This window comes from Vigna radiata, chromosome 2, assembly GCF_000741045.1.
Source record: "Vigna radiata var. radiata cultivar VC1973A chromosome 2, Vradiata_ver6, whole genome shotgun sequence".
Taxonomy (NCBI): Eukaryota; Viridiplantae; Streptophyta; class Magnoliopsida; order Fabales; family Fabaceae; genus Vigna; species Vigna radiata.
In genome coordinates this window covers 6,352,954-6,365,200 of record NC_028352.1, presented here as the reverse complement: position 1 = coordinate 6,365,200, position 12,247 = coordinate 6,352,954, and the positions used below count along the sequence as shown (strand labels likewise).

Sequence of the window (12,247 nt, the reverse complement as noted above, 5' to 3'; positions counted from 1 at the left end):
CTTGACCCTCTAATTTTTTATGATCCTCTCTCAAAAAAGAATGAAAAGAAAAAAAAAACTTATGCATGTCATCCAAATATTCATTTCCACTGGTATTGTAATTTTTTCCCTATTTTTTTTTATTCTCTGAATGGATTTAATTACAGTTTTGCTCTTCTGTTCTGTCTCAAACCACCAAATTTCACAGCCTAAAAAGTGAAGACAATAATAGAAGATAAGGAGAATTAAAGGTATTAAAAAAAATATTAATTTTAACTGAATCAATTGCATGAAAACTGAACTAGATTGGAAAAGTATTTTGCAAGGGAAATAGTTCATTTGAATTGTACCAAGCTATTTTGTGTACTGATATTGAAAGACAAGGAATTTTTACTTCAGAGTTGTTAAATCAAAATAATTGAGTACATGTAATAAGATTTAGGTAAAATTAACTGAAAATGAAAAAACTACGGTATAAATGTTTGATAAAAGATTGAATTAAATGTTAATATTAAGTAATTATATATTTTTAATAATTATAAGTTTTTTAATTTATTTCAAATTTTCTACAATCTAGAATATTTTATGTAAAATTAAAGTGTAAAAAATATTCTTTAAAATATTTATATTTTCCCAATGAGAAGATACTTTATTAAGAAATAAATAGGATTTTGAAAATTAGAGTTTTCTATATTCTTTTTAGGCTATAAAATAGTAAAGTAGAAGTTTTGTTTTGAAATTGAAATGAACTAACCTAATAATGAAACTAGATAGTCAAACGTAAATGAAATTATTTTATTATAATTCTATCAGTCAACTTTATTCATAATTTAAATAAGATGTTCTACCAAAATGTTTTGTTGAAATCTACTTTAATAGGTGTGACAGTAGGTGGGATCAAAACGATTTGGGTCAGTTAACGTGATCACATCCCAATTTATTTTAAAATTTGTGTTTTTGTTAACAGATATTTTAGAAAATTATATAAAAATATAATATTTAAATGATATATGAAATTATTGAATGTGATAAAAACAAGTAATATATTAATATAATATTATTTATGCTCGTAATCAAACTTTGAAAGGTTAATGAATTGTGACTAAAGCGATAGAGGATGTATGGTTTGTTCAATTTCTTAACATGTTTTAGTATTTGGCAGTTTATAAAATGTATTAAGTTGGACAGTATATGTGTAAAAACATGTATAGTATGTGTCACAAACTCATCCTCATCTGTGAAAGAAAAGAAAAACAACTCATTAATTCTGAAAATACTTGGTTGCTTCTACACCATACACACTCAGCACATGTTCATTTCATATCATTTGGATGGTACACTCAATTATACTTCTTCATTTAAAGCTTACACAAGGTCTGTCAACCCTTTATTTATTTATTTATTATATATAAATATACAGGGGTTAACTAACTTGCATGTGTGTTTTTCAGTTGGTACATTTTAGTAATGTGTAGTAAGTTTTAGTAGATAAAAATAGGTTTAAACCATTTAGTTGTCCCTATTTTCGGAAGGTTTTCCCATTTTGATCCTTGTCTTATTCGAATCTTCAATTGAGTCCCTATAAGTGTTAATTTCAATCAATTAAGCCTCTGCCCTTAAATTTAGTTAACGAGATTAACTTTTTTCCATAACTGGGAGGATGATCTGTTAATTTCTATAAACGTGGTCTATTTAGAGTTGAAACGTGGCATGAATTGAGTCCCATAAGTGCTAATTTCAATCAATTTCAACTCTAATTCATGTCACGTTTCAACTCTAAATAGGCCACGTTTACAGAAATTAAAACGTCATCCTTCCAGCTGTGCAAAAAAGTTAACCTCGTTAACTAAATTTAAGGGCAGGGGCTTAATTGATTGAAATTAGCACTTATAAGCACTTATAGGAACTCAATTGGGGATTCTAATAAGACGGGGATCAAAATGGGAAAACCACCCAAAAATAGGGACAACTGAATGGTTTAAACCATACAAATATCCTAATATATCTGGATTCTAAGTTTTAAGTTTAAGGGTATTTTAATAATTTTTATTCTTAAAACTAAAAAAAAAAAACAAATAAACTTCTAAACCCTTGCTCACCTTCCTCATTCCTCTTAACCTTTTCTCTTTCATCTCTCTCAAACATTTTTTTTTGTTATCTCTACGCTAGTCCCACTTGAAAAAAATCAGAAACACTCGTCTGCCTAACCCTAATCTACTTTGTTCACTTATCCAATTTGTTTCTCTCTCATCTCCATACTTTTCCTTGCCTACACACAACAATTCGCGACACCGAAATTTGTTGCTCTTCTCATATCGTTCACTTGTTTTCCAGTTTAATAACAAAATAATTGCGATGTTGATGCTGATTTTTTATTGGAGAACTATGTTATATATTTTTTTTTCCTTTTGATTATCATTAAATTTTTTAAAAACTAAAGTCTCCAATAACTTCAATAATTTCAAAACTACAACCTTATAAGTAAGAATATATTATTGTTTGGTGCTACAAGTTTTTTTTTTCATCCTTTTTTATAATCCAATTATAAGTTTTTCATATTTCCTTTACTTAAGGTTGGAGTTGGTGTGAATATTAGAAATCAAGCGGGAGAAGAGGCGAGAATGCGTCAAAAGTATCATAATCCTCTAATGAAAACGAGTTTTCCAAATTATTGAAATTATTGTAGACTTTAGTTTTTTTACAAATTTAATAACAATTAGAAGGAAAAATATATAACACAGCTCTCCAATCAAAAATCAACATCATCAATTATTTTGTTATTAAACTGAAAAACAAATGAATGAATAGAGAAAAACAACAAATTAGGGTGTCACAGGTTGTTGTGTGTGTGAGAGAAAGTATGGATGTGAGAGAAAAACAAATTGGATAAGTGAGGAAGGTAGATTATGGTTAGGCGAGTGTTTCTGATTTTTTTCAATTGGGACTAACAGAGAAAATGTTGGAGTGAGAGTGATGAAAAAGAAAGGGTTAAGAGGAATCAGGAAGGTGAGCAAAGGTTTGAGAGTTTCTTTATTTTTTAAAAAAATGAAAATTATTAAAATACCCTTAACATTGAAACTTAAAATCCATGATATATTAAGGTATTTTTGTCTACTAAAACCTGATACATATTACTAAACTGTAACAACTAAAAAATAGACGTACGTAAAAAATTGATTATTTTTACTACCCATTTATTATTATTACACATTTATTATGATATCAGAATATATTATTAAGTAACATATGTGGCACACCTAAAAATAGAAAAATGACCCTATAACTTAATTATAAAGTTTAAAGATTATTTATATAAGAAAACTTATCATCTCGATCCCAAATATATATATATATATATATATATATATATATATATAATAAAATTATATATACCTTTTTGTCATATATAATTTACTTGGTTCTTCCTTCTCCATCATTTCCTACTATGATAGAAAATTCCTTACTTGGTTACTAAATTTGATAAAAGTCTATTAAAATAGCCATTAATGATGAGTCTGTTGTCCACACCATGTTATTCTTATTTAGTTGTGATTTCTGCAAGCACCACTTTGCTTTATGGTTGTTTTCATAGATAGTATTGCCTGTCAAAAAAAAAAAGTTAGAATATTTAAACAATATGAAGTGTGTCCCTTTCAATGGGGGCACTCTGTCTGTGGTTGATGCTATTTCCTTGTCATATCTTATATCAATCTACTAACATACTAATAAGTAGGTTAAATATATGTTTTAGTCCTCATATTTGTTCTTCATTTTCAATTAGGTTCTCATGTTTTTTTTTGTCCCAATTGCATCCTAATATTTATAATTTGAGACAATTAAGCCCTCTCCGTTTTTTTTTGTCCCAATTGCATCCTAATATTTATAAATTTGAGACAATTAAGCCCTCTCAATTGGCCTACGACGTTAGTTCCAGATAACGGAGAGGGCTTAATTGTCTCAAATTTACAAATATTATGATGCAATTGGGACAAAAAAAACATGAGGACCTAATTGAGAATGAAGAACAAATATGAGGACTAAAACATATATTTAACCTAATAAGTAACATCAAATTCACTATTAATATTAACTTTTAAATTTACTTAATTAACTAACTCAACTAACCACTTAATTTTCTTAACACAAATCGCAAACTAAACCCACAAGCAATCTTTTACTCAAACAATGTACTTAAAAATATCACATTGACTAAACATGAACTTTCAAAATAATATAAAAAAAAAATTCCTATTTTATAGCCTAAAGTATATTAAATTCTTATTATTTACACGCCAAATGCAATAGTAATCAATAGAAATAAGTGAAGGGTAATTTTTATCCTACAAGTAGATTATTTTGTTTTATTATTATTTTCAAATTTTCATATAATATGAAATTTTTTTATTTATATTAAGTTTTTTAAAATAGCTTTAAACTATATTTTATTCAAATTTTTATTTAGAGTTAAGAAAATTTATCATTTTTCTTAAATTTTTTAAAAGAGCTTTAAGCTATATTTAAAATACGATGTTATTTAAAGAATGAACTTATGGACGTTCACTTACAAGATAAATATTGCTGAATAGAAGAATTTTTAACATGACCATTGACTTTGAAATTAGTGATGATAGACAGGTGGCATAAAGAAAAAGCGTTGATAACTTCAAGAAACATCTAAAATATGGTATGTGAGTTGTAATCTCGTAATTTCTTCATAATTATTTAAAATATTAATAACATTGTTTTCACCGTCAAAATGGATTAAAACTCGTGAGTCATTTAACTTATCATAGATTTGAGTCGGGTTAAGTTAAAATAAAAATGTGAAAATTTTGATAGAACCAATTTTGACCTGGCTTGCTAAGAATCCGGCTCACCCGGTTGAACTCGTGGTAAGTCGGGTTAGCTGACCAATCCATCTATTTTTTTATTGAAATTAAATTAATTATTCAAATCTTATTTTTTTATTGAAATCAAATTAATTAAATTAATGATTTAAAACGCACAACCTTTACTTCGCGGAAGAACTTTTCGTGTGCGTTGTGTGGTGTCTATCCAAAAGTTTCTCTCTGCTATATATTTTTGTTAACGGTTATATGTAGTTTCTTGGTCAAACGGTTGTGTATGTCTCATTAAACTAAATTGACAAAAAATTATACTTGATAACTTAGAATATATAAGAGTAGAGTTCTTTTGTTTCATTTTCTTTTATATCAATTGGTCCAATTATTACTGTTTTAATTTGATCGATCAAAGTAACATGTTATAAGAATCTCAAAAGAAGAGGATGAAAAAAAGTTAAGTAAGCCAATGAGTCAACCAATTTAACTTACCAACGAGTGGTGAGTCGAGTCGGGTTCAAATTTGTTTGGCTCGCTAAAAAATGAGTCGGGTTCAAATTTGTTTGGCTCGCTAAGAGATGAGTCGAATTTTGAGTTGGCTCACAAAGTGGTCAACCCGTACTAAGTCGGATTGGATCGGACCGGATTACCCGTTTTGACAATTCTAATTTTCATATCAATTTCCCATTACATGATTTAGATAATTTAAATAGTCTAAGAATAAAATAAATATTATTGTACATAAATAGAAAGATTTCGTTTACAAATAACTAAATAAATATTTTTCGAAAAGGTCTGCACAAAATAAACAAAGATGAATTATAAATATTAATCTAAGAGAGGAAGAAAATAAAACTATAACTTAACATTAATAAACAGAGATTTTTCACGCAGAAATAAGGAAATGTATATTACTTAAAGTAAACTTATTTAATAGAGTATAAAAAATTAAAAAGATTCTTTATAAATAAGATATGCATATTAATTGAAAGGATAATGATATTTAGATCCCATTTTTTTTTTACAACATTTGAACATGATTACGTGTCAATCTGTGATTGGTCAAAAATTATTCCACAATCAATAATAATAATCATAAACATTATTGTGCAATAATTTTTGACTAATCACAGATTAACACGTAATCAATGTTGTCAAAAAAATATTGTCTAAATATCATTATCTAATTGAAATAAGGGTACAAATATTACAATTTACCTAAACTAAATTAATTTATAACTTGTTTAAGTTATATTTTAACATTCACAAATAGTTTCTTTATAAACAATAATACACAATATCTTAAAAGTAAACACAATAAATAAGAATCTCACACAAATAAAGAAACTATTTTACAAATAAAAATATACAATCATCTATTTTCACAGTATTCATTTATATAATAAGTTACTTTCAAAAACAAGATAATCAGAAAAAGCCACGTTTGTTTTTACTACTTAGTGAGTGTTGTTATTGATGGCAATGTGCAGAATAACGTAGTGGTAACTCATAAGTTTGAAAAAGAAAACTACAACACACCGACAACCCCTTTGTTCCGATAATTACGTGGAACAGTGTCGTAAAAGAAATTGCTGTCAAGTGTCCCACATCGTTTTTCATGTCCTTTCCTTATTGAATTATTAATCATTTTAACTTTCAAGACCTTATCTTAACTTGCTCAAATTTGTATATGAATGTTGTTACTGTATCCTTATGGTTTTGAATGGTAGATGTATCATATAATAATGAGATAAAGTGGCTGAAAAGTGAGAAGAAAATGACACATGTTAAGGTTCCCTAAAAACGTATCTAACGTAGTCAACTTCACACGTTGAAGAAAGCAAACAGCAACTGTCATCTTTTCCTCTCTGTCTCCAGCCAGATACCTTACTTGGTTGGACTTTCACACACCTCACTCTCATCCATGCTTACACGCTTTTCAAAAACTACCTTATCTCCCTGTTCATTTCTCTTTTTCTTGTGTTTGTGTTTGAGTTTTCTTTCTATTTGCATTGGCTCTTCCGTCTTCAACTCTTTTAAATTCACCATTTGGGTTGTGAATACGGTTTTGTCTTTCGTTTTGGCTGTACATGATCATCCACTTTTTAGGGGTGTGTTATGTAATAATGTCTTCTCTCATTTTGCAACCAACCCTTTAACCTTTTTTTCAACCCTCTTACATTTCTGCGTTTATTTCATATGCTAATGGTGAAACAAGGGGTGGAACTGAGAAGAGATCGTTGCTAGAGCGAACTGGTTGGCTTTATGTGACGTGGCTTTGCTTGCAGCAGAGTCAAATAATGCTTTGGAGTTTGTGTCACTTTAATTGCTGCTTTTTCACTGTCTGTCAATTTGAATAGCTGTAAGCAGCTAAACTTTCACAAAAAAGTGCATTTTTATTCACACAATCCGTGACTCTATATGGTTTAATTTATCCATATCCTGTTTCTAAAGTTCCATCTTTTGGCCACTGTTAGTGGTTGATTTGTATACTTTTGGTGCCTTCTTTAATTCCCACTTTTCATAAGAATACAAGCACATGTGATATAAATTTTGGGTTTTGAATACATTCAATCTGACAACTGCAATTTATTTAAGGTTTAGGGTTATTATTCAGAGATGCTATCACATAGGTAACTTTTATTCTTAATTGGATAGCTTCATCTCCAAGTTTCATGTATATTTTATTCACTGTTTCACAAAAGCCCTGGTCCCAACAAACATGGATTGGTCCAACAAACATTGATTCAACCAGTGATATACATACATACATACCTATATATTGTTTGATTGAGAGAAACTGATACTTGTGGAAAGTCAGAATGGCTTCTGATTGCTCAAGATTTGTAAGGTGAGTCTCCTTCCTATTTTACCTTTCAAGTTCTAAGTTACTATGTACTCTTTTCTCGGATAGTGTAGCTTTTATACTTTTGTATACTACACAAGAGTCAATTGCTGCTGTCTTTCAAAATGATTTTCATAATCTATACTATTAGCCTCTAATGTAATGTTTCACTTTACAGATTTCAAGATGACCCTGAATTGGTAAAATTGCCGACTGCAAATAGTGGCAAGGGAATCAGGAGCAATGGAACACGGTTAGCTGAGATAAGGGGTAAAAAGGGTCTGAAGGAAACAAGGAAGTTCTTGAAGGCTAGAGTATTGTCAAGAGTATTCTCAGAGGATTACGAGAGAGTTAGAAAAAAAACACTATTAGATCCCCGGGGACAAAACATTCACCGATGGAACAAAATCTTCTTGGTAGCATGTCTAGTTTCTTTGTTTGTAGACCCTCTGTTCTTTTATTTGCCACTAGTTCGAGATGAAGTGTGCATTGATATTGGAACAGCACTTGAAGTTTTCCTCACAATGATAAGATCAATGGCAGATGTGTTTTACATGATTCAGATTCTCATGAAGTTTCGAACAGCTTATGTTGCTCCTTCTTCTCGGGTATTTGGGAGGGGAGAACTTGTCATAGATACTACCAAGATAGCTACTAGGTACCTGAGAAAGGGTTTTGGTCTAGACTTCATTGCTGCATTGCCTCTTCCTCAGGTAAATTTCTCTACTTTTTCCTTTACCTTGATGAAAGCCAAGGTGTTTCTTTGACTTGATAGGTAAAATTGATGCCGTTATGTTTGCCACAGGTGTTAATTTGGATTGTGATCCCCAATCTCGGAGGTTCAACCATGGCAAACACAAAGAATGTGCTTCGCTTTATCATCATTTTCCAATATTTACCAAGGTTGTTTCTGATTTTTCCACTTTCATCCCAAATTGTACAAGCTACGGGAGTTGTGACAGAAACAGCATGGGCAGGGGCTGTTTACAACTTGGTTCTGTACATGTTGGCTAGCCATGTGAGTATATTGAAACTTGCATTTCCTTGATTGTTGCTCAAGCAAATTCACCTTGCCACTCACTGTATATGTGCCAGCCTTTTCGTTTTTATTCTTTACAATTTTGTTAACATTTTTGTTGAGGAAAATCTAGTTTTACATTTAAAAGGTTATGACATCAATGATATCAATAAAGAAAATGTAGCATACTTCACTAATACTCATTTTGTTTTGGTTGAAGGTTTTAGGAGCTAGCTGGTACCTTCTATCAATTGAAAGACAAGAAGCCTGCTGGAGGAGTGTCTGTGATATGGAGCAATCTTGCCAATATGGATTCTTTGACTGCAAAAGGGTTGATGACTCCTTCAGGGTCTCCTGGTTTATAGCAAGTAATATCACAGTTTTATGCTCGCCAAAGGCTAACTTCTATCATTTTGGTATATACGGTGATGCTGTGACATCCCAAGTTACCACCTCATCATTCTTTCACAAGTACTTCTTTTGTCTTTGGTGGGGCCTAAGGAATCTAAGGTAACTCTTATTTGGAAGGATATATGGGCAACTAAATGCAGAGACCTGTAACAAAAGAAAGTTGGAATTTCTAGCCTTAAGCATTTTATCATACGCTTCAAAATGCTACTTCTCTATCTCATTTTGTCTTCTTGAGCAAATGATTAACTTCCCTAGCAAATAGAGCAAAATCTCTCATCTGGGTGACAACCACTCACTAAAAAAAGTGTTTTATCTTCTATCCCTTCAGCATTAATAGTTTGTGATATTCTGTGCAGTTCATTGGGACAAGGTCTTCTTACCAGCACTTTTGTTGGAGAAATAATGTTTGCCATTGTTGTTGCAACCCTTGGACTGGTTCTTTTTGCATTGCTTATTGGCAATATGCAGGTAAGTGTCTATAAATTATCTATCATAGCCTACTGTTGCTTAATTTGCATATTTCAGCCATTAATTTCTCTTCTAATGTCTTGATAAAATAATGCCTCAACATAGGACCACAATCTGCTCTGTATCATCCAAACTCATTGTGCTTCATACATTTTGCTCTGAATTCTCATCTGTTTCATTCTTTCAATTCTGTTGATAGAAATCTTTAATTCCCTATAATTTCATCACATAGTTTCAAGATGGCTTTGTTCTACCAGCCAGTACTACAAGAAACAAAATTTGTTTGATGTATGCCTGATTCTCCATATCCTCTTCTGTTATAGAGATTGAGCCTAAAATCAACCTCAGAACTATTATAATTTTAGTTAGCCTTATAGCATTGAAATGTAAGAAAATACTTGACCCCTGAATGAACTTTGTTCTTCATCATTATATTTGGCAGACATATCTCCAATCAACAACTGTTCGCTTAGAAGAGTGGAGGGTGAGGAGAACTGATACAGAACAATGGATGCATCACAGGCAGCTACCACCAGAACTTAGACAATCTGTGCGCAAATATAACCAATATAAATGGCTAGCCACACGAGGGGTAGACGAAGAAGCTCTTCTCAAAGGACTTCCTGCTGATCTTCGGAGAGACATCAAGCGCCACCTTTGTCTCGAACTAGTTCGACGTGTAAGCCACTCACTCATCAAATTTTACTTGAACAAACCCTCACATTTCACTCATGTTTTTAGTCACCTCTTTTCATCTTCGAGTTTGGAACTTGATACCCTATTTCAGAACCATTTGAACCAACAAGTTGATAACACTTGTTGTTGTTGATGATGATGATCATGATGACGACGATGTGAAACGTATGAACAGGTGCCATTGTTCGATCAAATGGACGAGAGAATGCTTGACGCAATATGCGAGAGGCTGAAGCCGGCGCTGTACACGGAGAACACGTACCTAGTTCGGGAGGGCGATCCCGTGAACGAAACTCTCTTCATAATCAGAGGCCACCTGGATTCTTACACCACGAACGGAGGCCGCACTGGTTTCTTCAACTCGTGCCGCATCGGGCCCGGCGATTTCTGCGGCGAGGAGCTGTTGACATGGGCCCTGGGCCCACGGCCGAGCTTCATCCTGCCGTCCTCGACTCGAACCGTGAAGGCGATCTCGGAAGTGGAGGCCTTCGCCCTGATAGCAGAAGACCTAAAGTTCGTGGCGTCACAGTTCAGAAGACTACACAGCAAACAACTGAGACACAAGTTGAGGTTGGAGAGATGATAAGATGTGATTTGATGAGTTTGATGTTGATATATTAACGGTGATTTATTATTTAGGTTTTACTCGCACCAGTGGAGAACGTGGGCTGCGTGTTTCATACAAGCTGCATGGAGACGGTATAAGAAGCGAAAGGAAGTAGCAGAAGTGAGAGCTTTGAGGTACTACGTTGAGTCGAAGAGTGAGACAGTAGGGTTGGTTGTGTATGGTACGAGGATGACTAGGAAAGCTACTCTGCATTCTGATGAAGTTGTCAACGCTTTGCAGAAGCCAGAAGAACCAGATTTTTCTGTGGGTGAGTGATGATCTAAAGGGTTATTCTTTTATTGGTTACGGTGCTAAGATAATTGTTCATAATGTATCATTTTTTAAATTTAAGAATTAATTATATAGTCTTTTTTTTTCCACAAATTTTAGTTGAAAATTTTCAAGTAGATTTTCTTTCTTTTTTATTAGATTAAGTTTCAATTTTTTAAAAATTGATTTAGTTAGAGTAATATACCAAAATATATATATATATATATATATATATATATATATATATATATTAAAATAAAAATATCAATATAAAATTTATATAAAAGATTTTGATCTTAGTGTTGAAGAAGGACAATGTTGTTTTATTTTTTAAAAAAATGAATTAAATTAAATAAGTAAAATATAAAAATTAAATTAAATACAAGATAATTATAATATTACGTGATATTAAGAGGGTCACGTGGTATACCACATATATATTAATTCAAAATACTAATTAAACTTAAATTTAAATTTAATGTTCTAAATAACATAGAAAGATGGGTAAATAAGCTATTAATACAAGAAAAAAAAAATCTGTGAATTTGATTCAGACTCCTCAAAATAAAATAAAAAAAATATTTATAGGACTAAAAGGTCAATAAATAAATAAGTATTGGAAAAAAAGTCAATCCATAGACTGAATCAACTATGAGTTGATATGTCTAAGTTGATCTTATATATAGAATTGGATCAAGGTCAAGTGGAATCATGTACAATCTATAAGTGGACTCGAAATATTAAAATTGGTTTGGATAAAAGGTTAAGTCAAATTAACTAAGATTAAAGGTAGACCCGAGTTAACTAGGTCGACCTAGGTTAAAAAACTCAGTTGAAAGATCGAACTAAGTCGATTAAGATTGAAATTTAAGATGAGTTAATCTAAGTCAAAGATTGACCTAAGTTATTCCGGACCGAAAGTTGACTTGAATTTATCCGAGTAAAAAGTTGATCCGAATCGATTGAAGTCAAAAAATTGAATTATCTTAACTTTCTACCTAAATCAATTCGACTTGACCTTTAATTTAAATTGACTTTTTTTAATCTTTAACTCGTCAAATCAAATTAACTTTCGATAAAAATCGATTTGATTTAATTTGATTCACTTACAA

At 31.2% G+C, this 12,247-nt stretch overlaps 1 protein-coding gene across 3 annotated transcripts; it reads left to right on the top strand.

Moving 5' to 3' along the window:
- Positions 1 to 6,655: 6,655 nt before the first annotated feature.
- LOC106777396 (protein CNGC15b) lies at positions 6,656 to 11,241 on the top strand. 3 transcript variants are annotated; one of them, XM_022778497.1, is made up of 9 exons: positions 6,656 to 6,931; positions 7,039 to 7,671; positions 7,844 to 8,378; positions 8,471 to 8,683; positions 8,904 to 9,193; positions 9,451 to 9,562; positions 10,005 to 10,241; positions 10,434 to 10,828; positions 10,898 to 11,241. In XM_022778497.1, exons 2-9 carry the CDS (start codon positions 7,643 to 7,645, stop codon positions 11,139 to 11,141), a joined length of 2,055 nt encoding a protein of 684 aa, XP_022634218.1. In that variant the 5' UTR covers positions 6,656 to 6,931; positions 7,039 to 7,642; the 3' UTR covers positions 11,142 to 11,241. The 3 variants fall into 3 exon arrangements, with proteins under 3 accessions (XP_022634218.1, XP_014520468.1, XP_014520476.1); XM_014664990.2 differs by having other exon boundaries at positions 6,700 to 6,714; XM_014664982.2 differs by having other exon boundaries at positions 6,656 to 7,671.
- Positions 11,242 to 12,247: the final 1,006 nt, after the last annotated feature.